The sequence below is a fragment of the Lissotriton vulgaris genome, chromosome 4_1, assembly GCF_964263255.1.
Source record: "Lissotriton vulgaris chromosome 4_1, aLisVul1.2, whole genome shotgun sequence".
In the NCBI taxonomy this organism is placed as follows: domain Eukaryota; kingdom Metazoa; phylum Chordata; class Amphibia; order Caudata; family Salamandridae; genus Lissotriton; species Lissotriton vulgaris.
Window position 1 is genome coordinate 663,394,596 of NC_141691.1, and position 27,782 is coordinate 663,422,377.

The 27,782-nt window shown below is 46.9% G+C and overlaps 1 protein-coding gene across 6 annotated transcripts in view; it reads right to left on the reverse strand.

Annotated features, from left to right (window-relative positions):
- FYCO1 (FYVE and coiled-coil domain autophagy adaptor 1) overlaps window positions 1–27,782 on the reverse strand; it is a 917,765-nt gene that overhangs the window by 688,345 nt on the left and 201,638 nt on the right. For all 6 annotated transcript variants that reach the window (XM_086964932.1, XM_086964931.1, XM_086964930.1 and 3 more), the window contains exon 4: window positions 8,592–8,717. In XM_086964932.1, coding sequence (XP_086821058.1) covers window positions 8,592–8,717 — 126 coding nt within the window. The remainder of the gene's footprint in view (window positions 1–8,591; window positions 8,718–27,782) is intronic.

The window sequence follows — 27,782 nt, forward strand, 5'->3', positions numbered from 1 at the left end:
AAACACCCTGAAGAAAGCCAGACAACTTTTTTGGGTGACACAGGCTGAAACATGTCGACCGACCACTCACCAGGTGCTTTGGACCTATAATTATCCAATTAAGCACCACCCACTTTTTAACCTTATCCCTCCCCTGCGAAAATAAAAACAAACTACACAGGAGAGAATATATTTTTTATAATTTTTTATTACTCCAACACTCTTACCACTCACGACTGTCACACACCAGACAGTCTCCCTCCTGGTGGAGAATGATAAACACATGGAGAAAGGGACACTCAGGTGCCAAGACCCTATGATGATTCATCCAACTTAATCAAATAAGTGGAGAACCAGGAACATTTCCAAGAGAATCTGGAACACGACCTAAGTGATTCATTGGTTTTGATTATTTAAGTCCTGCTCGGGAAGCTGAATGAATCTCTGCTTCTCTCTCCCTCTTCCTGATTTTTGGATTTCGGATCCATACACTTTCAAGACCATGGCAGGGGAAAAATGATTGCATTTCCAAATATTTATTTACATCTGATATTTTAACGACAATCACTAGTGCTATTTGAACTCCCAGCTTGTAAGATTGCCGTATTCTTTCTGCTGTCATAACCTGTATTGTCTCCAGAACAAGAATGGTGCTACAGCTGAATGAGGCTGTAAATCTATCTAGCTCTGCTAGTTATTGCCTGAGAGATTAGCAGACAAAAGGAAGTGCAAAACAGAAGTAAACAAGTTGTGAAAAAAACAATTGGGTGAAATAACCTGGGTTTCCTGTTTGTTCAGCATGCGGCTTTCTAAATATTTTAGGCATATTTTGCTAACTGAGAAAAGTACTATTCATTGTGCCACCACTTTTATCTTTTTTTCTTGGTCCAGGCAAACATCCTTCAGCCCTGAAAGGGTCAGGCTGATTCGTTCTCCATAAAGAAATATACTTCATAAGGATCCCTTCAGAACCTCTGACTTTTTTGGTCTTGTGTACCAGGCAGCCTTTAGTTGTCTGGTAGGCGAAACGCTCTTGTGGACAATACCAAAAACCTACATTGAGCTTAAAGCCCATCCATTGCTTACCATTGGTTAGCTTTATTGTCATCTCATTTATTTGCTTCTTACCCTCCTTGAACATAGCCTCACTACCATTCTTTGGACTAGCTAACTTGGATCCTTCCGCTGCTGACATATAGTGAATTACTTTATCATTCAACACTTCATCAGAATGCATGTGTTTTATTGCTTTGTCCCCTCAAATACACATGCTCTGTGTTGCTTCTCACCACCTCAGCTTGTCTGTAATACCAAAGCAACAGGTATATTTTTGCTAAGGTTTGACTAAATCACAGATTTTGTTATTTTTTGTTTTATCTCCGACATTCCACATATTGCACAAAAGCTCAGGCCTTGGCACACAAAGGCATTTTAGGCACTGGGGAGGGCCGTCTGCTGCACTCATTCATCTGGCATTTGCAGCAGAAGGTGTGTGGTATGGAGGACGTCAACTGGTCATCCTTCACACTGGAAAAGAAAATGCTTCAGGTGAAAACACCAGAGGCATTTTCTCTTCTTTTGTTATAATGCCAACACATACAGAGCACTGATGTCACAGTCAAACAAAAATGAAGCAGGCAATGCTAATGGCCTGGTCTGCTTCCACCTTTAATTAGTAACTCTGAATCTTGAGCACTGATTAAGATGGGAGAGTGGGCATTGGCAAGGGGGCAATAACCCCTTTCCAGTGCTGCGTCTCTCTAGGGTAGGGGTCTTCAAACTGGAGGGTGGCCCTGCATCATCCCAGTGGGGAGCCAGGCAATGGCCAAAAGAAGCATGCTGCTGATAACTGTGCTTTGTTTTCAGCTGAAAAATATGTGCAGCAGTAAGCCACTCTATAATGGACCATCACTAACATCTTTTGTCTTTTATATTCTAGCTGTGAGCTCATGGCAAAAGAGAAGGGGTTCCAAATATTCTTCAAACCCCCACCTCCATTTCTAATAATCACACTGGGGATACCTTTAGGCCGTAGTAGGGCCTGCTTGACCAGAACAGTATGTTTGGCAATCATGTATTTGATTTCCTTTTTAAAACGGTTACAGAAATTAACAGCAATATTGAAATAAGTATAGACATTATTTAAACATTGCCAGTTTAATAGAATAATTGCAATAATTTAGAGGGGGACCCCAATAATTTTGTTTTCACTGCAAGGCTGTCGCATTACAAAGTTTGAAGGCCACTGCTCTCGAGGATCTCCGCTTGAGCATCATACTGGGCACACAATCACCAAGCAGGGATCCATTTCACTAGATAGCCAAGGATCCTCGTTTGCAGGAAAAATGGCCACTTGGATATGAGCCAATGCTTTCCCATGCAAATCAATCTTTCTGACCGCCCTGGGCTGCACATGAGCAGTGTTTACCCCCAGTTTGCCCTTCCTGGGTGGGTAGCAGAAAGCCCACTAAGCAGCAGTGAACTTTGTCTGAACAGTTTTTTTGGGGTGAGCAGCCCTCTGAGCTGTGCCCCCCCAACCCCCTTACCATGGTCACTATAGTCTTTTTGTCAATTCTGGGTAGGAGATTTGGGGTGATAATCCTCAGTCTTTTACCTCGATACAGCCCACCAGACACCAAAGAAAAAGTGTTTCACTATTTTCATATTTATGGGGAAGAAGGAGCAGTCACCCACGGGCCCAGCGTATGCTACCTCCAGCCCTGGTCAGTAAATATTCTTTGACCCCGGGAAGCGAATAGGGCATGTTTATCCCCAATCTGCCACTAGAGACCAGGGAAAGTTGTGTGTACTGTCTTTGGGTATAGGTTTGCTATTTTCTCGGTTTCCGCTAGGGAAATCTAAAAACCCTCAGTACCTCTAGTATCCCCAGAATGCTTGAAAGAAAGGACCCAAATTTCGCTTGGATACCGTTTGTGGACAAAAGCTATGAAAGCCTTATCGCGAAGTGCCCTAATCATCAAATAAATGTCTCAGCACCAGGGGTGGAAAACCTCAGCAGCGATGGAGTTAAGCAATGCTTTACAAGTAAGGATCTGCAAAGATCTCTTATTGTTATAGAGCAACCTATTGTCTTTTGCCAATGCTTGCTAGCTAATTTATGTGGAAATTGTGCTGTAAAATGTATTATTTAACCCCATTTTCCTAATTTATTTCCTTCAGAAAGTCAGTTTCACCTGATCAGCTCCCTTGCTACAATTTGGGGCGTGTATTACACCCCACCGTTTTCAAAGATCATCAGTGTCACTGCTGTGTGTGTCTGTTCATTTTGCAAGGCTGCTCTCTAAATGCAGGGCAGAATATACATTCTGAGGAATTCTGTGCCCACATTCCACGTTGCTGTGCTTTCTGATACAGGCCTGAATCTCAGCACTGAAATTCTTCCTGCAACTACAAGCCAGCGCCCTCTGAATGAAGAATACCTCTGTAAACCCAGAATTACCAGGTGAAATCCAGCACAGATTATCTGATTCTTGGGGCCTTAGAACAGTTGGCAAATGTCTGCAAGATAACTTGAGCAGGGAGGTATAATGTTATAAAGGGCAGGGAATAGAAGTGGAGTATGCTGTCTGGTGGCGGGGGTCGGATTACGTGCTCCCACGTGCCTTGGTTTTGGGTCTGGTGGAGGATTAAGAACAGGAGCAAGCTGAAATGCAACTCTTTCCCAGTGCGATCTTTTTTTTTTACCAGTGAGATTTTTCGTTCAGTAAAATTGATTCTGGCGACACAGGACCCAGTAAATCTGGATGCAGGAAAACCGGCACACTTATAATCGTGAGGAACTGAGTTCCACACAATTTGTAATTGGGGACATACTGCCTAGTCAGAGTCCTTTTTATTTTAAAACATGTTTATTGGTATTTTTTGTATAAACAATCATTCATTATGCAGAACCCACTTTCCAGTAAGGCAGAAAAAAAACATGTTAAACACAGACATAACATGATAACTGACAAAACATCAAACATATTCACTCACGTTCAGCCCCAGAAGGCGACACAGACATTCTGTTTAACTCAAACAAAGCAATGGGCCGATATAATCTTCCCCCACAGTGTGGTCACCACCTCAGAGGAGGTAGAGCTACTGCAGTCGCATAAAAGTGTTATGGTCCCCGTTGTCTGCAGCCCCCGGGAGGGAAGGAAGAGGGATAAAATGGAAATGAACACAAGTAAAAAAGAAAAGTGAACTTTCTCCGGGGTGGGCTAACTGTAGAGAATACTTGGTATCAAATGAAGAGTGGGGAGGCAGGCATCAGTGGGTGGAGGTTCCGGTGAATACAAGGGTGTTTCTGCCATATTCAGATGAGAAAGGTGGAGCGTGGGTGCAGGACCTGCCATGGGGGGCTGCCATAGGTGTGAGGAGTATGATCCTAAAAGGGAAAATGAAGGAACTCGAGCCTAACAGTGTGCGTTTGTTTCTTTCTCAGTACCCTGTTCTACGTCCAGGTTACTCTTGGCCAACTCAGATTGCTCTTCGGGTTCTGATCCTACATCACCCTCCCGGTATTCCCTGTTCTCTAACACCTCAGGCCAAAGGCCAAAGACTAGGCCACCGTCAAAAGAGCTCAGCACTCAGGGCTGTGAAATAACCACTGCTGATTTGAGCAGCTGTGCCATCATCAGATGCTGATGAGGTGCTAGTCCCAAAAGGCTCAAATTGTTCTGGGTGTTCCCATTGAGCCACCAGGCAATCCACTGCAGCTGTGCCACCAAGAAGTACAGCTCGAAATCAGAAGCCCCTAGTCCACCCTCATTGGGTGGGCGCCGCAGAATGGTCAGAGACACTCTGACAGCTGCCGCCCCAGATCAGATCACAAAGCAGGACATCCAATTATCTAAACCAGGCCATCTGCGGCTAACACACCCCTCACTAGTGGCTGAATTCCACTTAGGAGTCCTCTCGGGGTGACGCGCTACATGCGTCACTTCCGGGGCGCCATGGTAGGGGAGGGTATATATGCCTCCCCCGCCCCTCCTGGCGTCCTCTGTTGCGCAAGAGGTGGGCGGTATAGAACAATCTTGGGCTATGATTCCGACATTCATTTCAAATGGACCAATCACATTGACAATAGTTAATCATCCTTGGGAGAGGGGCAGCGCGAATGCCAAGTCGTCGCAGCTCAGTAGGGGCACTCGGCAAACAAGGACGTGTTACAGGTTGACAGTTATGCTAGAATTACCTGCCCTTTAGCCATGGCAGCCAGGCTGGTTGTGGAAGTTGTTATCTAACAAGTGGGCTGCCGTTCGAGAACCTGGGGAAGACCGATTTAGAGCACAAATTGTCCATCATGTATTAAAAAACATCTGGCATTCCCAGTAGCCAAAAAAAGGGCAGTTGTTCGTACATATTGTTCCCTCCCTGTTTCCACTGACTTGTCCACTCCCAGGTTTACATTAGCAGAAGTTTGGGAGTGCAAGACTTCACATAGGGTGGTGTCTGGCTTAAAGTTTATGGACTAGCCCAAAATATTTCACATCTACTGAATGCGTGAAAGTTCAATTATTCATATACACAGTATCATATTAATTTTTATTCGAATATCAGTGAGCAGGGTACCAATTTTTCCTATACACCAGGTACATGTAGACTCCCATGCTTAATGTCACATATTCCATGGCGGGATAGTCGCCACGGTGGGACAGGCCATAGGGTATGCCTTGCCAGGACAGTGACACACACTTCATACGAACTGGAGCCACTATAAAGGATACATGCTGGAAACATACTAGGGTACATAGGGCTCAATAATCCTCTTCACCAAGCTGCTGAGCATCAGGTTGCCAGGTGTCGTCGAGTGACAGGCAAGGGCATTAAACGGCGGTATTAGGTAACAAGGTCATTTGCTGGGATGCACGGGGTCCCAGCGAATTCACTATAGGTGGGCTGCAGCTAAACATGAAACTGGGAATCTTGGATTCTGACACTATTGCTGGTTTAGGCATCGAGGGTCACACTTGGTCAGTGTCGGACTCACTAACCGAACGGGGCAAAACTGTGAATAGACTTGGAGAGAAAAAATATACATTTACAAAACGGAGTTTGACGTAAAGCATCAGGAGACCAGGGAATGAAGTAAGAAGAGAATATGAAATGGCCACACAAGACAACTGTGGAGAGAACACGGGTATACAGATAGGAGCACACAAAAGGGTACTACGACGAATGTCACCTTCATAGACTGACTTCTCCAAAGATCCGTGCCTCATGACCCAGTGGCCAGTAATTCTGCTCTGTGTATAAGAAATGTATGGTTTATTTGATGGCAATGGCATCTACTTAATGCATTTTTTGTTCATAAAGAATACTCTAACCTGCAGCAAACTCACGGAAACCGATAGCGCACTTTACCCTGCCACACTGATCACTGGTATCTGGGCATGTAATTGCAGGAGCAGGCTGGGGTTGGGGCGTGAGCGTTGGGGAAGGGGAGCTCACATCAAGGGTGGAAAGCAATCGCGGCACAAGTACACATGCGTTCACAGGGCAGTAGTAGACGTTTTCAGTCAGTCAGTCAAAAGTCTTTCTTTCGATTAATTAAAATTATAAAAGCATCATCGTTTTCATATGCAAAGGTGTGCCATCTCCTGTGTGAGCAGTCGTAGAAATAAGGGACTTTGTATAGCTACAAATTGTGATTTTGTTGCTACCAGAGTCCCTGGTTTGAGATCTGAGCAGCTGAGCAGCGAGACTGTATTGCCAGACTGGGACCTGCCCCACCCCCAGTCTGCGCGGCTGCTCTGTAATCTGGTGGTTCCGTGGACAGAGGGAGCCCTCAGGAACAGCCATTGTCGAGTCGCTGCCTGCCCAAGCTTCAAGGCGCACTGTGCTAGGCCAGGCAGTGCGGGGAAACTGTTGAGGGCGGAGGAGGTAGCCCAAACGCCGCACCACGTGTGAAAACGTGAAAGGATGTTTCACAGCAAGTTACCCTTTCAAGAACAGACACTAATTAAACATCCACTGCACAAAGAAACTACGGCTTCCAGCAATTCCAAGGAGCTTTGTACGTGACTGTGGAGTGCACAAAACACGCTCAGTGATGGGGGAGGGAATGAGCGGCCGCGCTCGTAAAAAAAAAGAAAAAACGGAAAAGATAAGTTTTACAAGGAGCTTTGGACGTGACTGATGGGTGCACAAGACGTGCTCTCTGATGAGGGAGGGGGAGGGAGTGAACGGCTGCGCTCCTAAAAAACAATCAAAACAAAATGGATTAGAAGGGGAAGCAACAATGTGCTTCGGAAGTGAGAGATGCACTGCAAACACGTGCACTCTTGTGAAGTGAAGGGAGGGGGTGGCAAATGGTGAGCATTTCGCTGCCGCTTTGATGTTCTCAGTGGCCACGCGGCTCACTGAGAACATCAAAGCGGCGCGAAAGTCCTCCCAAAGGCTGCAGGCGGACAAATGGTGCGCGCGTCCAGCACACATGCACTGTACCTCATCTGCCTGCAGACTTTGGGAGCATTTTTGGGAGCCCTTTCTATACTCTTGCAGAGCAACGCTGCGCGATGACTCAGCGAGACCTAAAAAGGTATATATTCATTTCATCCAGACTCATTTGGTGCATGACCACAATTAAAAAATCCAACCCAACCATGTTGAAGGCTTTTTCAAGTCCTGCTGACATGAGCATTGCTCCAGGCAGGCTCTGTGTAGTCGGTTTATAAAGGACATGATATAAACATCTGAGGTTAAGTGAAGGACTGCGAGCCAGGATAAAGCCATTTCGATCTCTGTGGACCAAGGCCGGCATGTGTGCTAGTGATCAAGAGGCCAGTACCTTACTAAGGATCTTGAAGTCCTTTTTGAGCATGGACAGGGGGCCTAAATGCGGGTGTGAGTGCATCTTGTACTTTAGTCTTAGGAAAAGGAACTACTGGCACATTTCTTGTGGATTCATGCAAGGTTTCCAAGCTCCCCGCACCCCAAAGGAGCCTACCCCGGGGACCTGACAGTTCGCAGCTAAATAATCCTGAGGCTAAAGCCGACCCCAGGTGTTGGATGCTTTAGAGTTAATTACAGGTCAAAGCGGTATCAAGGAGCCACATGTCTGCCATATTTGCCTGACAAGCCACGCCTCCCACCTGTTTAGAGTCCTTCAGTGAAGCATAAACATTTTTTTACGATACATAGTGATAACTATTGACCCTGTGAAAGCTTGTTATACATGGTAAGAAGATTCTGAGGTCAGTGGTAGCTTAAATTAACTTTCATCTAGAGGCTACGTTGTCTATTTAAAAATAAGTCTCTTGATTAAATCACTAAAACCAACGTTCACAACTGACACGAAACAGTATATTTTGGGAAGTGAGATAAGGAACAGGCCAGGGTGTGAGGTTCTGCTCTCCAGATAAAAGCGGTCTAGCAAGAGCAGCTCTGAGCCACAAGGTGTGTGCTACTTGTTTCTGCCACTGCTTCTGCTTTCAGACATAAAAAAGCTATCCTGCCAGAAAGAGATCCTAGCTAGAGAAAACCACAAACTTTAAGTGCAGTGTTATTGAATATTCGTTTTATCTATTTATTTTAAGTACTATGTAGAACTGGTTACTGACATTAGATAAACATGTTACTGCTCTTTATCACCATGATTACCTTACCTCAGAAATAGACTTGACAAAACGGATTCCATCATTAGCTCCTTTCTCTTTGGCCAGGCAGTCGCAGAAGTAATCCCAATAGTCTTTTCTGTTTCCGAGGAGGGTGAGCTTTTCTTTCTGGTCAAACTTGACAACATCAGATAACAAAAATGAACAGTATAAGCCACAGCTAAATTACTTTCAGAAGCGCATTAATGGAAATATTTACATAATCAATTTCATTATCTAAATGTTCCTTGAGAAAATGAAGATTGAACAATATCATACTCTTATAACATCTACTTTTAAAACCTTTCAATGCAGTGAATGTAATTTCCGATTAGCATTGTTTTGAAAATTAAATTTCTGATAAACGTTATTTTCCACATAATGGCGGAGGGTTCCTCAATTACATACACCCTTACCTATTGAGCCGGCCTATTTGAGAGCAATCAACAGTATAATCTTTGCCTGGAATGCACGACAGTTCATCATGAAAAAAAGTTTCTCCTAGGAAATGTACGGTGCTTGCACTAGGGGCAAAAATGCACCCAACCACTGCCATGTGTGCTTCATTTCTGCAGGTAGTTCACAACCACTGTTAATTTATATCCCCTGCACATGGGGAGCACTGATGATAAGTGTTTCATACATCACACAGGCATAATACACAGATGACATGTTGCACATGCCTAAGTCAATGCAACATGTCTGCTAACAGATCCTCAGTCGAACTTGTCGATCATGCGATCCATCCTCTACAAGTAGCTGCCATACAAAATGAGGGACTACCTCAAGCTAAATCCTGGCTTCTGACTGGGCAGAAACTCAAGGACCTCACTGGGAATAACCAGGGGTGGCTCCTCCACTAGGGCAGAAAAGCGTTGTCCCACTGCTTTTTCGCAGTGCGAGAAAGCCAAAACATACAATGGTAATCACTTTTAGTTTGCTATGCGCATTGCGGGAGGGTCTGCCCTGCTCTTTGACCAGGGCAGTGGAGGAGTGGTTTGCCCACTCCTGATGTGTGCATAGACTGCTTGGTCGGCCCTCTCGAAAACATGGCCACCCCATTAGCCCCTGGCTGGGCGGTGTCCCAACCAATCACAACACTGCTTGCAGAGTTGTGATTGGCTTAGGGGAAGGAGACTGGCCGCCTGCTTCCTGTTCCTGTCAGAGGCAGGTGAGCAGGAGCCGAGAAGACGCGGGACACAGTGGAAAGGTACGTTTATTTTTTTTATTTTTATTATTTTTAATTTCCCCACAATCTCACCGCTATGACATCCCCTGCAAATCCTCGAATATATGATTTTTCAACTATTACAAGTTCCACGCATGGCATTACCACGCGAATTTTACATCGCAAGTGGCTTTACCACGCTGGAATTTACAACGAAGGATTGTACCACGGTAGAAACGTCTTACCTGCACGTATTTCTCCAGCAGCCCCTTACTTCCATCTACCATGGAAACAAGCGTCAAAACACGTCTTCTAAAATAAAAAAAGGACTGTTTTTTTTACGTACACTGCACGTCTTTGGGGGAGGGTCATTCCTTTTACTTCATTAATTCCACAGAGCGTTTTTTTTATTTATCTAACTCGCTCCTTATTTGTTATTATTTTTTGGGGGGGAGGCCCCCCCAGCCCCCCCAGCCCCCCTCCCAACCCTCCCCCAGCACGACTGGACGGAATACCACGTCTCCCCCCAACCCACGCTGAACGTACTTTCGTGGTCAAGACGGTCGTTGAAGGCTCCCTCGTTGAAGAGACGTTTGCGGGGTAAGTGGATCGTTAAAAACGTCAAGCGTGGAAAAGACATCGTTGTAAATGATGTTTCCCCAAATCCTCCCGTGACACCCCCCACGAATCCCCTCCGCGACCTCCCCCCAACATGTGAGCAATGCCGGCCGCTACTTGAAATAATTGGAAGCTGTGAGTCATAACTGCTTTCTCTTTTTCCTTGTGGTGCGTTGTTTGTGGAATTGAAGGGGTATGGAGCTGGAAACTGTGGGGCCAGGAAGTGTAGAGGTGGAAAGTTTGAAACTAGAAAAGAGCACACCCTTAGCTGTAGGTATGTGTTTGAGTGATGCAGATTGTCAGCAGTGTACCTCATGGTATGTATGTAGTTTCTACCTTTCTTTTTTCCTCGCCTCTGTGTGGCAGTAACATTACCTAACTGGGCCCAACTAGTGTGGACACTGAATTCTCCATATGCATGCATGAAAATTGCCAATGTGCAGGTGGCAGTAAGTATCTCAGCTGCTCGCAAGGTTTGTGGTTTATGAGGGTTCATGGCAGCAGGTAAAGTATTGTAGAGTAGAATTAAGTGGCATAGACTGCAACTGTGCAGAGTAGTTGGCTTAGATTGCAGTTGCGCAAAGTGCACTGGTTTTGATTAAAGTGATGTTTTGAGCATTGGCACAGACTGCAATGTTTGAGTGTAGGGTGGCATAAAGGCCAAGTTCAGTGGCAGAGAGTGCTGTATTGCAGAGTACACTGTCGTACAGTGCAGTGGTGTATAGTAAAGTGGCATAGAGTGCATTAGCGTGGGGTGAAGTGGTGCAGAGGACTACAGAGTAAAATGGCATAAGACAGCATTGGCGTAAAGCACAGTGGTGCAGAGTAGAACGGAGTGGCGATGAGTGAGGTTGTAGAGTACGATGGTGTAGAGTGCAGTGGCGCAGAGTAGAGTGGTGCAGAGTAGATTGCAGTGGCAGAGTGCAGGGATTCAGAGAAGAGTGGTGCTGAGAGCAATGGCACCAAGTACAATGGTGCAGAGTGCAGTGGCGCTGAGTGCAGAGGCATAAAGTGGATTGTTTCAGAGTAGAGTGGAATGGCACACAGTAGGGTAGAGTGGAGTGGTGTAGAGTAGAGTGGCTTAGAGTAGATTAGAGAGGCACAGAGTGAACTGGCATAGAGGGACTGGTACAGATCAGAGTGCATTGGCGTAGAGTGCCATAAAGTGGAGTGACGCATAGTGGAGTGGTGTAGAGTGCAGAGGCAAAGAATGCAGTGGTGCATAGCACAGTAGTGTGGAGAAGAGTGCATTGGCACAGAGTATAGAGGTGTAGAGTGAAAAGGTGTAGAGTGGAGTGGTGTAGAGTGGAGTGGTGCAGAGTGGAGAGCAGTGACACAGTGCAGAGTGGCATGGAGTGGTGTAGTGTGGAGTGGTGCAGAGTGGAGTGGAGTTGCATAGAGTGGAATATGCATAGTGTGGAAGCACACTTCCATTATACACAACACATCTTCAATTGAAATGACGTTACATTTGCACAGACATACAATTTTACTCATAAACGAATAGAGCGCAAATTGATACTGTGTGGAAATGTCATCTCCTACTGTACTGATTTGTTTTGATCGTATTAAAATTTTTGTTTCCAACACACTTCAAAACTACCAAAAGATGTGCTTCATTTGTGCTTTTCTAATTCTGAAATATCGACATAGATCATTTACCAACATTTAAATTTTGTTGTGTGCTAGAAAAAAAATACACATTGTACAGCCTTCCTCAAGTACTCCCCCAGTAGCCAGCATAATTGTCACAGAAATCCTCTCACTTTGAAGTCAGAGAAAGAAAAGGAAACACCAAGCTCACTGGAAGACAGAACCTGACATTCAACCTCCGTCTTTGAGTGCACAGCAAATGTGGCAAGATCGGAACAAGATTTAAATCCTGTTTACATAAATCCAGTAATGGTGAAGAATACAGTAAACAGGGCTTGGACAAGGGAAGGAATAAACTCAAGCTGGACACCCTAAAACAAAAAGAGTAAGCAAATAAAAAGCGAGCCAATTGAGATATCAACCTCAAAGCCAATAGTAAGAAATAGGCAAAATGCATTCCCTGTGAAGCTTTTCGAATGTCCCTAAGATATCGTTAGCAAACTAAACAGCTGTACTGTCTGGTAAGCTTCGATCTAAAAATGGACGAATTTGGTGCTCTAGACACAAGAGTCACAGAAAAAAGCTATGTTCATACCCAGATGCTGATCCCACAATTAATCTATATTTTACGTAGGTTTCTATATGCTCCTCTTTGAATTGTATGATGACAGAGAATCAAGGAATAAACCAACTCAAAAGACTTAGGCCTGGGTTCTGGCAAACACCAGGACTAGAATAATTAAACTAACGAAGGTGGGTGTAAGTAGCAAGGTGATTTGTAAAATTGACCACAAGTGGGTGGAACACTTGTGCAACCACCATACCAGATTATGCCAGAAAGTAAAACACAAACCTTAATGTCTTTAAGACAATTGCTATTCAAAGTCCCACATAGTGCAGATGATGTGTACTGACTTAATATTAGTTGTAGAATTGCACACATCGTAGACTGCTTGTGTAGCAGAGGAAATAAAGTGGGAATTTAGAAAGGCTGACAGACAGAATCCAGGGATGCCAGTATTAAAGAGAAAGGCAGCCCAAACAAAGCTCATCCGTTCATCTTTCTTCATGTCTAATCAAAATATGCTCCGAACCAGCATAGGTTCATCCTTTTTGGTTACAACTAAGGGTCAGAACAATGAGTTGAACCTCTAAAGAAAATATGTAACAGTGCTCAACCCTTGTTGCAACATCTCAGTGATCTCATGCTCATCTTCCCATTGAGACATCAAAGCAACAAGTCTATACAAACTGAACAGCCAGATACAGTGATATCCAATAAGCCAGGAATAACATATTCCCAAGGTAATACATCTTGAGAAGAAGCAAAGTGAAGTATCCAGAACCTCTCAGATTGACCACAGATTGCATCCAATGCCTAGAAGAGATATTCCAAAGTCAAAGTTGTCAATGCCCTTGGTTAAATATAGGAATGTCTGGACCCAAGTTAAAGATGCTAGGATCCATATAATTTCAAATGTGTCCAGAATTAGAGAAGGGCATCAAGTACATGATGCTATACTCTGCATGTCTCAAGATTATCGACGGAGAAAAGGCGGTCTTTTTTGACTCACCGATGGAGGCAAGTGACTGGATAGAGGGCTGGCGGACCGTGGGTCGCCAGACTAGATCGCGATGCTGTCCACACAGCCGAATGGGTCAGGGTACCCAGATCAGTGGCAGTCAATCTCGAGAGCCCCAGCAGACGGAGCCGACACCGAGCAAGTGATTACAGTGGGGTAGTTGACATGGGGCATTGTTGTTCAGGGGTGTAAGTGAGGCAATGTGCCTTCTAGACTCTGAGTTATCGCAGGGGGGCGGACAGGAGGCTCCGGGTCTGTGGACTCCTCTATAGACGGACGGCATGGATCCTTAGGGTGGATATGTTTCTCTGTATTAAGCCTTCAGCATTGGTACAGGGGGTTGTGGGGTGGGGAGGTCACTGAGGGAGCGGGTCTTTTCCGGGGATTTGTTTGTGGGGTGTGGACTCCGACACTTCAGTATGACTTCTTCTGCGGATGCAGGCTTATGTTCCCTCTTTTGGTTGGAATGGGGTCGATGGGGCGACAGGCACTCTGCATGTTCCAGTGGTTGGGGCCCACATAGCAGGGAGGCAGGGAGGGGGGTGTGGGTTGGGGGGGCTTGTGGTTGCGGGAATGTTTATGTTTGGCTCATGGCATCTTAACCTCGCATGTATATGGTTTAGCATGCAGCATCAAGCAGTGGTTGAAGGGGGATCCGGCACATTCTAGGCTTCTGTATTTCAATGTGTGATCAGTCATGGTTAAGGATCTGGTCGTGAAATGTAAATGGGTTGGGCAATAAAATAAAGAGCATGTTGGTCCTGCAGTATGTAAAGCGCCATGGCCCGGACATAGGTCTCCTACAGGAAACTCACTTGCGAGGTAGTTCTTGCAGGGCGTTGGACTGGTTCGGCTACAAGCTGCTGGCCCACTTGGGGTTCACGTCTGGCTCTAGGGGGGGTGGGGATTCTTGTCCGCACAGCTCTTCCTGTGATTGTTACGGGCAAATGGGAAAAGAAATCGGGTTGCTTGGTGGCAGTGGCAGCCAAATGGGAGGGTTGCACGCTAGTGTTTAGCTCCTGCTATATTCCGCCTGGGTTACATGCCCCGATATACACAAATCTTGGGTCACATCTGGCGGACCTCCCGTGGGTGACTCTGGTAGTGGAAGGAGACACTAATGCGGTTATGGACGCGGACCTGGACCTCTCTGGGGAGAGACTGGAAAATAGGAGGGAAGCTGGCTTGCGAAGCTTTACCACAGCGCTGGGCCGGGGTGATATATGGCGAGTACACCACCCCACACAAAGGCAATACACCTTTTACTCAGCTCGGCATGGGTCCTTTTCCAGGACAAACCAAATCTTGGCCAGGGTGGACCAATTAGGAGAATTTGCGGACTCCTGCATTATGGCACGGGGAATTTCAGACCACTCACCGGTGGGTGTCACCCTCAAAGGGGCGGTAACGGTAAGTGCGGCCTACCCGCGGATTGACCCATGGCGCCCCAGAAACTACTCTATAGTGGACAAGTTACGGAAGGGCTCCCAACTATACTTTGATGAAAACCGAGGTTCGGTCAATTCCCAGGTAACCTTATGGGAAGCATTTAAGGCCGTCAAGAGGATCCAGGCCCAGGCACTGATTGGCGCGCAAAAGAAGGAAGAAGCACTTCAGATGGCGCAGTTGGAGCGGGAAGTGGAGGCCCTGGAACAGGGTTTGGGGGGGGGCCATCAGCAGAGTGCAGTCACGAGCTTGCCCTCAAATAGCTGGAACTCTGCTCGTTGGCGGAGGGTGAGGCGCGAGCCTATTCCCTGGCCGTGCAATACCGGATTCACGATGCTGGGGATAAAAGTATGAAGCTGCTAGCATGGTTAGAACGTAGGGATCGGGAACGTTCCTGGGTTGAGAAGTGAGGAACGAGGCGGGAACCCTGGTATTGGCGGGAGTCAACATAGCGGAGGCCTTCTTATTAAGAGGTGGAGTTCCTACGGGATTTCGCACTACCCACGCTGTCTCAGGAACAGACTGAAAGCCTAGAGACGGACCTCACATCCTGGAATTAGGTGAAGCCCTTACCGCGCTTCAGGCTGGGAAGGCGCAGGGGCCCAATGGGCTCCATGTTGAAATCTACAAACAGCAGGCCAATATCGTTGCAGAACCCATGAGACGCATGTTCCTTGAGGCGAGGGAGGTGGGGATACTCCGGCCTTACCAGCGTGAGGCCACGATCGTGGTCATCCATAAAGTAGGGAAACCGGCGGACCAATGCTCATCTTATCGACCCATCTCACTCATCAACTTGGAGGCCAAGGTCTTGGCTAAAGCCTTGGCGACGCGTCTGATCGCAGTTCTGCCCAATTTGGTACATGTTGACCAGTCAGGATTCATGCCCCACAGGAGTACGCGGCACAACTCTGTGGGGTGCGGTATATGACTGAAGATGTGGGAGACATCCAAACAGCATTGATGGCGCTGGACGCCTCAATGGCCTTTGATAGCATTGAATGGCCGTATTTATTCATGGTCCGGCAATGTTTGGGCTTTGGGCCGGTCTTCTGCAGCTGGGTGCGTCTGTTGTATGAGAAGCCGGTGGCAAGGGTGAGGGTGAATGGAGTAATGTCTCGGGGGGTTCTCCCTGCGGTGTGGTACAAGGCAGAGGTACCCCTTATCCCCTCTCCTATTCGCCCTGGCATTAGAGCCTTTAGCCCACTTGATTAGGAGAGACCGGTCATTCTGGGGCTTGGCACTGATGGATGAGTGAGAGGAGCTTATATCATTATATGATGAAGATGCAGTCCTCTACATGACCAGACGCCATCATTCCATGGGGCAGGCACTTCACCTCTTTGAGTTATTTCGAAGTTACTCTGGCTACAAGATTAATTGGGCCAAATCCTTGATCTACCCCCTCTCAGGGGCCCCTCCGCGGGTTCCGTCGCCATGCCCGGCATTGGTAGTCACTGAGGGATTTAAATACCTTGGGATATACATCACTAGGGACAGGGCGGAGTTCCTTACCAAAAATCTGGAGCCACACTTGGCACGATTGGCTTCGGATGTCGCCCACTGGTAGTCCTTGCCTCTCACCCTGATGGGGGTCGCAGAACTCTTTAAAATGTTGGCGTTTCTGCGCCTCCTTTATATCCTACAGAATATGCCATATCCAGTCCCAGACGGGGTGTTCTAGCGCATATCCCAGGCCCTGTCGATGCTGCTCTGGGACGGAGGCAACCCGAGAATCGCGCTGAGCAAACTCACAAGGGGGGTGTATCACAGAGGGCTGGCCCTACCGGACGTTCGGCTGTGCTATTGGGCGTCTCAGCTCCAGGTCATTAATGACTGCGTCTATGTGGCGGACTCGGAACCAGCCTACAGGGTGGATAGATACGCAATGCCGGAAGGTAATTGTGAACCTCTTCTATACTCACGGAAGGCTCTGAGGGACTTGCCTCCACACACAGGGGTGGTATTGCAGAGCTGGAGAGAGGCCTAAATTCCTGGGATGGGCAAGCAATATTACAGGTAGGATCCCACTCTGGTTTGGAGACCAGTTGACGTCACTAGAAACTTTCCCGAATAAACGAGGAGGAGTTTAACCTCCCTGGATAGACAAGAAGGGATTAGCTTCTGACAACCATATAACATGACAACTTTGCTCCCTCAGAATAAGAGTGTATCTCTAGAGTTGTGTGAAAACAATAGACAGCTATTTCACTCAGTCAATCGTGCGTACTTAGTTTCACCAGAGTGCAGAGAAAAGAGAGACGGACGTTTTCAATAAAAGGTGTAATTTATTGAGCAGTCTTCTTTCTCATTCAAGAGAAATGAATTGCCATAATTGCAATACTTAATGTAAAGTAAAGAGCGTACAGTAAAAGGAGTATTATGAAATAATACTGTAAAAGCATTGATATGGTTTCTTAGCCATAAGATACTTTAAAATGGATAAAATATATACATACATATATACATTGACTAACGTACTCAACTGGTGCTTCTAAATATGCCTATCCCGGTGTACCCGACCTAAGCCTAATACGTGGGAAGGAGTAAGTAAGTAGCAGTTTAAATTAAGTGACCTCATATCCCTATGGAGACTTCAATCCTGGAATACTCGCCGATGGAGGACAGGCTCCTGCTTGACCCCATTTTAGAGAAGACCACAGCTATTATCTATCGCAAACTAATAAATCATATGCCTGACCCCCTGCTGTCTCTGAGGACGAAATGGGAGGAGGATATCGGCAGCCTAGAAGATGATGATTGGCAGGACGCCTTGCAGAGCCCACGCGAAATAACGATACGGTCCTGTTCCGACTGGTCCAATCGTGGGGCAGGAGCCAGCCCCCTTTGTGTTTGAGGGATTACTAAGAGGAGGGAACTTTCTTCCATATTCTTTGGGAGTGTCCGAATGTGATACCTTTCTGGACATGGGTGGCCCGAACCATGGAGACAGTAGTGGGGTCGCCAGTTCCGGTGGAGCCAAGATGGCTTCTATTAATGATCAAGGGCCCAAAGGACTGTTAGAGGTACAATGAGATCTGGTTGGCCTTGGCGGCCGGGGTGGCCAAAAGAAATATCGCCAAGGGTTGGGGGAAACAGGAGGCCCCACAATGGAATCAGTGGTGGCAGGACTTGGACTGGTGTCAAAGGGCGGAGGAGACGATCTACAAGGCAAAGGGGTGTGTGAAGAAATGGAGAAGGATCTGGGGTCCCTGGCGGAAATGCAGAGCAATGGGGTGGGAGCGGGTGAGGGGTGAAATGAGTGGTGGGGTCCTGCCACAGGATGATCTGCCCCTAAAGGTATAATAAATTACCAATTCTGTCATGCTAACTGACCACTGCTATGTATTTTGCGAGTTGAATGTACAATGAATTGCCGATTATTCTATGCTAATTGAACACTGCTATGTATTTTGCGAGTCTGTGAGCCAAGTTAATAAAAAGAACCCCCCCCCCAAAAAAAATGCGTCCAGAATTACAAAAACTGAATATCCAGAGGCTCTTTGTAGCAAATCTTTTATTGAGAAGGTTGACCACACAGGTGCCTGGACACAGGAGTTTAAATCTGTAAGCAGGATAACTGTACCATATTAGAGCCATTCCATAGAATATAAAGTGATCGAATATGGAAAGAGTAACTTGCCTGATTTCCAGAAGGAACCACATATGACTAAATAGCATTTATTAGGTTTTGCCTGGCCATGCGCTTTGCGCATGCGCCAAAAAACCTCTTGAGTTGTGTGTGTGGGTCGGGTAAACGCCCCCTCCTCCGATCGGCTAGCTCCATAAATGGAGGCTAGCCATTGGATGAGGGGCCTGTCCGTCAATGCCGGACCAGATTCGGGGGCGTTCCCGAGATTCTTTGGCTTTTGCCGACGTCACGCGACGTCAGCCAAAAGCCGGGAACGCCCCCGAATCTGCTCCGGCATTGAAGGCACCCGGAAGAAGTCCAGGTAAGTGCTTGCTTTTTTTTTTTGTGCATTTGTTTTTTTTGCCCGTTCCCACCCCCTCTCCCGCTCTCCGTGTCACGAACCCGTTCCCGCCCCCCTACCGCTGCCTCGGCTCCCGTTCCCGCCCCCCTACCGCTGCCTCGTTTTATCCCTTGTTGGACTCTATGGTCAACTCTGTCATTATTATCGTCATTGCAATAACTACATTCGTCAGCTCAGAAATCAGGAAAAACAGAGAGTACCAAAAGGCCGGCACCACCAATTATGAATATTTTGAGAATTCCGACGTGGCTCTTGTCAACCTTGTGAAAGGAGCCGAGAGCTGAATTTCGCACTGTTTACCCCTAATCCGTGCATTGCAGAACAGGGAACAACAGCCGCAGCCCAATCTGCTTCTGCAATCGTCGTCTCCTGGTGCACGTGCACTCCGTTACTCTTCTGGGCGCTACAGTCTCAGACAGTGAATACAACTGCAGGGATTCCAATGATGATCCCACTCCTCCGGCAGCTCGTGACTTGACCCCAGATTTAGAACTCGGGATCTCTACCCCCGGCTGCTGCTATCCTGAGCGGGCTCCCTGGTGTTCCTGGAGGAGGCATCCACCCTGCCTGCAGCCGGTATGTTAAGGAAGGAACACGGAGACAGGCGGAAGCAGCGAGATCTGTACCCAGCAGTGGTTCTCAGAGCAGAAGGGTCCCTCCAGAGCCAGGGGGTGGGTCAGGAGACTGAGCAGAGAGGTGCACCAGGAGGCAGAAGCAACGAACGCAATAGACTCTGTAACCCCAGCCCCTTGTTCCTAAGAGATGGGACAGCTCGAGCGAAGCGAGTTCGGTGTACCCGTGCTAGTTCTTTAATAATGTGTATTAGGGTTTTCTTCGACCGTAAACACAATTGCTAAGTACAGCTCATTAAAAAAAGCTATATATATATATATATATATATATATATATATATATATATATTATATACCGTTTTTTTCGTTGTACATACATCGGCATTAAAAGAGCGGACGGGTACAGGCTTACCCTTCACGGTGAGTGCGGGCGGTTTCTTATATTTCATTATTTTTTACTCGTATGTTATACGCATCTAAAGGGCCAATGCTTGCAATGTTTAATATACAGCCCTAAACACAATTCAAACAATACAATACAGATAGTAAAAAACAAAATATGTATGGAAAAATGTTTTAGTGGATTAGTTAGTGGGGACAGCGTAGAGTACGCTGAAGCTTCTTCGGTTTAGGACCTGGCACACTGGGTGCAGATGCCACCAGCAGCCTAGGGGGAAACCCCAAACACCCACCTGGCACACTATTTCCACTGCATGTTGAACACCTGACACCTATACTTATCTCGTTACCCATGTCCGCTGTATACCGTTATGTTTTCAACACTAGAGAAACATTTTCTAAGAAAAAGTGCCTGGTGAATTCTGAATTTCTTTTTCACGGAGGCTGATCAGCCTCAGATGTGCAATCTAATGAGGTAAAAAATGGAGTTATTCCACTTCTTGTAAAAACTGCTGCACTCCTCAGGGATCGTATTTCATTTCGGCCGCGGGATCACGGAAGGAAGAAGGGGAACACCTCGGACTCTTTGGGACCTTACAGATGGCAAGCCAATTGGACTTCCGGTCGGGCCCTTCTGAAAACTTCGTTGAACTCAAAGCGGCAAAAAAACAGAACTGTTATTTGAGAGTGTAGACACTTGATTCACCTGTTCTGCACGGCGCGTTGAAAATGCGTGTATCTGACAGGAGTGTAGATATTTTGATTACGAAAATAAATATTGCGTTATTTTACCTACCATGATGCCATTAAAACTCACAGGACGACAGCGCAGATGACATTACTCTGTGCATATTTTCGAATAAATGTACCAGCATGCTTGCTACCCGATGGTATTTGAGAAGAGAAAGAAATATTTATTTTGACCAGAATGGTTTTAAACAGGTTTTTTTTTCATTGAAAGGAAATACAAATAACATTTAAAAAAGGTTCTCCTTGTGCAAATTCCCCCGATAGAAACCTAACTATTATCATCTACACAGATCTAAGATCCATAAAATGCAGGGGAAATAATAGGGTTTTAAGCAATGAGTACTAAACAGCCTGGAGGAAACTCCGGCTTATTAAAAAAAAAAGCCAGAGCGCCCCCAGCACTGCTTGTGTAGCAAAATGAAAGCTAATAGCACTATTGATTAAGCGCATTACTGGGGAGAAAAGCAATGTCCAGAAAGAGCTCGGGGCACGTCTCGGAAGCGCGCGCACACCAAGATGAATATTTGGGATACGGAGAGATGTCCGGCTCTGACCCCCGTTTATTCCGTGAGATGTTTGCTTTCCAGATGCCTTTTTCTCCGGCTTCTCCTGCGTGCTCTCCCTCCGTTCCTCCTCTGGTCTTCGTCCCTCCGCACCACTAATCTCAGACAGCAGTCAGGCCCTTCAGTTTATGGTTGCGTTCATTTCATCATATTGTGGCAGGCGTGACGGAAAGTGTCACTGAACTACGTTTTACAGCAACTATCCGCATTTAAAATATACCCCCTTTTGCTAATAACATGCTTGTTGCCTTTCAGTTTTGAACTCGGCAGCAACTTGCAAAGGGTGTGGATAGTGAGTACAGCCTACTCTCCATGCACATTCCCACAAATTCCGTATTTCTCACCCACTACAGTCTTTAAACCTAGCCTAATCAGGGATTGAAAGTAGGTACTGCCAGCTGGACACAGCCAACGGGAGCTACTATACACAAAATAAAAATGTATTTTACCTTTAACAAATATTCTCTAGGCTTCGCATCTTCTATGCATTTACAAGCTTCAATTATTCCCCGTTATCAGGCTAAGACCCCCAGTACTCGGTTTCATTGCAGCAGTAATGGTAAAATCCCACTTCCTGATGGACCACCATCAGTGCTTAATTTGTAAAAGATTGAGTGCCGGTGCCCAAAGGTCTGCTCGGAAGCCCGTAGCCGGTGCTGCTTTAAACAGCTGTTTGCACACTTTGTCTGGACTCCTGAGCACTCTGTTTACTGGCAGTGCACCACCCAAAATCAGGTTCACCTGTAGCAAAGTGCCTGTCTCTGAAGTGCTTGAGGTTTGCAGGCCTGCAGTGTGCGCTGCACTGTGCAGCAGGAAGCAAGCCGGGCTCAAAGCTTTGAAGACTTCTAAGAGCATTATGGCGTCATCCAACCACATGCAGCCAGTGCTTATTTTGTAAAAGAATCAGTGCGGGCTCCCAAAGCTCTGCTCGGATGTCTGTGGCCTGCGCTATTAAATGTGGTACACCAATCACCAAGGCTTCGTAGTGTTAAATCCAGCTCATGCCTCTCTAATCCACCACGTGTCACTCCCGCCCCCTGTATCTTAGTCAGTATTTGTAAAGTGCAACTCTTGCAGGTTCCTGCTTTATCCCTTTGCAATGTTTTTCTTTCTTTCTTTCTCTTCCTCCTTCTTTCCTTTTTGTGTATTTTCCCCTCTCTTGCTCTCAGTAAATGTCTGATGCAAGAAAATAAGTGCCGGTCTGCATAAATGAGAGCCTGTGGGCCCCACCGTCAACCACTGGTTCAAATTAAGCATTGCATGCAGCAGAAACATAAATGACAAAATAAATAAATGGTGCCCTGCAACCAGTAATTGAACGGCTTCTCCCCAGAACCGCAGAAGTGAATCGACTTCAATGGGGAACACCCACTCCTTAGCTCCAAGCAGTCAGTTTAACTTTAAAAGGAACCTTGTTAGACAAATACCGACATCTTTTAAAGAATCTCATCATTCATGAAGAGGGGCAAGAGATTAAGCTATTGCCATTGTAAATAACAATGCCATTTATTTACGTTTACAAAAAACATAAATAAAAATAATGTCAAGGGCAATGCCAATAGCTCTAACTTTAACAAAGGCAAAACCATTGCATTGTAAATGCTTGTTTTATTTATTTATTTATTTATTTAAGTAATTTGTAGAGTGCACAAATACCCTTGTGTGTCTAGGCACTGCTAATAGTTTACTTGTGTGTCTTTAGAAGCTATTTCAGCAAACCCCGACCCACACTGGACCAGGTGAGGTATTAATTAAGTTCATTATTTATGAATTCTTTTGTTGCCTAAAAGCCTAACAGCTAGATTCATGAAGCCAAATAGCGATCGCAATAGCTGCGAAAAAGCAATTGTGATCGCAATTTGATGAAAAGGGATTCAAGAAATTAAATAGCGAAATCGCAAACTTTTTTTGCGAAATCGCAATTAAAATCGCAGAATCCAGGAAGAAGTCCATTAGCGGATCTGTAATATCGAGAAACCATGGATTCTGCAAATAGAAGTGCGATATCGCAAAGAAATCGCTATCGCAATTCATGAAAAATCGCAAATAGCGAAAAAAACAAAATCGCATTTTGCGACGCGCAAATTAAGGAGAACCCAAAGCAGGTGGTAACCAGTAAAAAAAAAAATTCACATCAGAAAAAAAACTCTTGCAAACTACCAACAGGTGCTGGCTTGACCAAACACACTTAAGGACATGCAGCTGGGGCCTGAGGACTCACACAATGCCAGGACTCTACATGGTGGTCAGGCGGCGAAGGCTACAGCGAGCAGTACGGAACAGACCACATATCCAGGAGCGGATATTCCGTCAGCAGGTCACCCTACTGGGCCAAACCAGGGAGGAAATCTACGCCAAGTACCGGCTAAATGGGGCAATGATTATCAAGCTGATCCGGGACCTAGACCCCCTCCTGCAGCACCCAACAAGGAGGACCAGTGCCGTTCCCACCCATGTGCAGGTATTGTACAGCCTGCACCTACTGGCCTCCGGAAGCTTCCAGGGTATAGTTGCTGTTGCAGGGGGAATATCCCAGCCCACCATGTCCCGCTGCCTAAGGAGTTTCCTGGAGGCCATGCTGACCCGCCTACACCACTAAATATCATTCCCCACCAGCCAACAGGACTTGAACGGCACCAAGCTGCAATTTTACAATGTAGCACAATTTTCACACATCATAGGATGCATTGACTGTACCCACATCCACATCTGCCCACCAGCACAAACGGAATACATGTAACGCAACCGCAAGTCCTACCACTCCCTCAATATACAGATGGTATGCAATGCAAAGACAATCATCACGGACATAGTGGCAGAGTACCCGGGGAGCACACATGACTCCTTCATATTCCGGCACAGTGGCATTCACACACGACTGGCCAGGGGAGACTTTGGTGAAGGACACCTACTGGGTAAGTACACATGCCACACAACAGTACAATGTGATAATGACGCTGCGCGGCACAGGCACTCACCCTCTGCTCCTATCATGCAGGTGACAGCGGCTACGCTCTCCATGAGTACCTCCTCACCCCATACCTCAACCCTGCAACGCTGTTACAATGCAGCACACATACGCACAAGAAATTGCATTGAGAGGACATTTGGCCTTTTGAAGAGCAGATTCTGCATACTGCACAAGACTGGTGGGGCCATCAAATACGAGCCTGAGGTCTGCTGCCGTATCGTGGCCGTGTGTGCTATCCTACACAACATTGCTACCAAGCACAGGATACCTGTAGACATCTCTGGCAGTTAGTCAGAAGGGGACAATCGACCACCTGCACATGTGCGTCATGCACGCGGCGAGAATCCAGCAGAAGGACACAGGCGCCACAACCAAATCTGCATGAACTATTTCTAGTGCACCCACTCCCCACACCCATTACTCAACTCATGCATGACAACATAAATAATGACATGAGTCACTTTACGTTATTCAGAATTTTAGTAATTGTTACTGCACAATAAACTGGGCATTCTGAAAACTGGGAAAAGAATGACATATTGCGTCATATGTCTATATTAGTCTGTATGGCATGCTTGTTGCGTCAGCATGTGGCCTCATGGTAATGCACAACAGTTCAGTGGCGCCTCTGGGTAGTTGCACCCGACCTCCTCTCAACGTCCTCCTCCTGATTCTGCCTGCTGCTGCGGCGGGGTGCTACGACCGGTGGTAGGGACTGGCTGCTATGGCTTGATGTTGCCTTACTGGTGTAGTCTGCCCTGCATGGCTGTTGATATGTTCTCCAGGGCTGTTGCGACGTCCTGGCAGCACTGGACCATTTGGACCTGCATGGCCAGGGAGCGTCGCAAGAGCTGGGAGGTGGCGTTCCCAATATTATGGTTGGACCGCGTGTACGCCGACAGGCGGGTCAACAGTTGGCGGTGTCTGCGGCGATTGAGATGCCGCTGCCTGGACATTGCCTGTGTGTTGGCCTCCACAGCTGCTGTCATATGTGCCACATTACGTGCGGTTTTGTCCAGTTGGAGGTGGATGGCGGCTTGATGTCGGGCCTGGGTCTGGTGCACACTTAGCATCCTGCGCTCAAAGGAGAGCCCACCTGCACGCACGATTCTGCCCCTGCCAGCGCGGGATGTGTTGGTGCACAGCTCCCTGACCAGACTGCCTGTCTGGCTCCTCACAGCCGCAGGGCGGCGGGTTAGTTGGCGACCTGCTACTGGTGTTGCAGGCCCCACTGGTGGCTGTGTGCTGCGTGGTGGTACAGCAGCGCTTGTTGTCACGGGAGTGGCACGGGCCACAGGGGTGGGTGGTGGGCTGACCGCTGTTGTGGCAGCTTGCCCTGATGGTCCGGGCTGTGGGGTATGATATGTATCCCCCTCCGTGTCCTCTGTGTTCTCCTCAATCACCAGGGCCTGGCTGTCTGTGCTGGGGACATCAGCGCCAACTGTGATGTAAAGTGGACGTTGATTAGTGACATGTTCCGTACACAGTTAGGCTTGCTACATGCATGCAGACTACCATTCCATGACTCGCTGCAGGATTGACTCTCACTGGACATGTCAGGCTTAATGGTACAGGATGGTAATTGTGGGCAGACTACATGTCCCACAATGCAATTGCGCTATGGTGCTCTACTTTGGCTGCATGATTGGGGTTTGTTATGGGATGCACTGGAGTCATGGACATTGTTAGGGGACAGGGGGTTGCAGTCGCATGACACTTACCTGGTGTGTCTTGGGTGGGTCGGGAGGAGTCAAGCCGGGTCACACCCACGCAGGCCTGTGGATTGATGGTCTCCTCCACTAGGTCCTCCAGTGGTGTGTTCGGTGGGACAGTGGGCTCCCCTCCACCTGTCGCCACTTGCTCCCCTAGCCTCTCAGCAATATTTTCCTTTGCCCGCCCTCTTAAGTCATACCAGTGCTTTTTTAGCTTGTCCACCGAGCGCTGGGTCACCCCCAGCCATATGCGCCTTTTGTCGGCCTCTGGAACCCTTTGGGAGTCTTTGCCAAATAGGCGGTTGTGGTCCTTAGAAACTCCTTCGATGAGGTGTTCGAGCTCCTGCTCTGAAAACTTAATTTTGCGCTTTTTCCCACTGGTGGAACCTCCTGCTGCATCCTGTGACATGCTTGCCACTGTGGCGTCTCCTGCTGTACTCCTGTGGGAACACTGGAGGGGAGCTCTGCAACTGATGCCTGTACTTCAGCCTCTCACTGCTGAATGAGTGTGGAACCTGCCTACTTCCTGGTTGTGATGTCATCACTGTGCTCAGGATGCGACTTCCCGTTTTTGCGATCTCGCAGTTAGCGAGATCGCTATTTGCGATTTTGGTAACTGCGAAATCGCAATTTCAACATGGGTATCGGCGGATTCTGCGATTTTTTACCGAATTCTGGGGTCTCGCAATCGGCAATTGCGGCCGGTTGCGAATCACATTTTTTTATCGCAAATGTTCATGAATGCCGTTCTGCGATTTCTAAATAGTGATTCGCATTTTCTCGCTATTTAGAAATCGCAGAATTTGGCATTGATGAATCTGGCTGTAAGTCTCTTCCAAATAGTAGTCTATTTTTTCAGTTTAATTCCTATATTTTTCCTTCTGTGGCTCCTACACAAATGTGTTTCTACATTAATCATATGACATTTATGCCACCATTTTGTTTTCCTACTTATGCATGCATAAAGGCTCAGAGAGCCAAAACGCGCAGAATCTGAAGCAGATATATAAGCCAGCCACCATATTCCAAGTTTAGCTTTGAGTAGTGTGAAAAGCTGGCTCAGTATATGATGTACACTTATGTAAGTGGACACCTTGCACCTTACTACCATATACTAGGGACTTTTAAGGGTACACCAGTCTTCAATCTGGGATGTACCTAAACACTTACCATACCAATTTAGGGGAAAAAGCAATAAGACTGGGGTCCTGATTAACAGGATCCCAGTCAGACTAGTCAGAAACAGCATGGCACCAGGCAAAAAGTGGTGGTAACCATAAAAGCAGATCCTACTTTCCTACACCCCCCCCACCCACCCCCCAGTATAAGGAGACAAGACTAACCTTGCCCAGTCGAGTCTTCATTTTCTAAGTGGGAATATCTGTAGAGTCCATCTGCATTGGCATGGTTACTAATAGGTATATGTTCCACTGTAAAGTCCATCCCCTGTAGGGAAATGGGCAACCTCAAAAGTTTGGCGTTTTCACCCTTCATCTGTTTAAGGCATAAGAGGGCTTGTGGTCTGTTTGAACAATTAAGTGAGTGCCAAACAGGTGGGGCTGAAGCTTCTTCCAAGGCCCAGACCACAGCAAAGTCTTCCTTCTCAATGGCTGACCAACGTTTCTCCCTGGGGGTCAACCTTCAGCCAATAAAAGCTACTGGTTGATCCTGGCCTCTGCATTAAGTTGTGATAACACAGTCCATACCGCTTTCTCAGATGCATCTGTCTGGACAATGAAAGTTTTGGAGTAGTCAGGACTTTGCAGGATGGGAGCAGTGCACACGACCTCTATGGGGTTCCTTGACACTCACCTGGGGTGGTTCCTTGGATCCCCA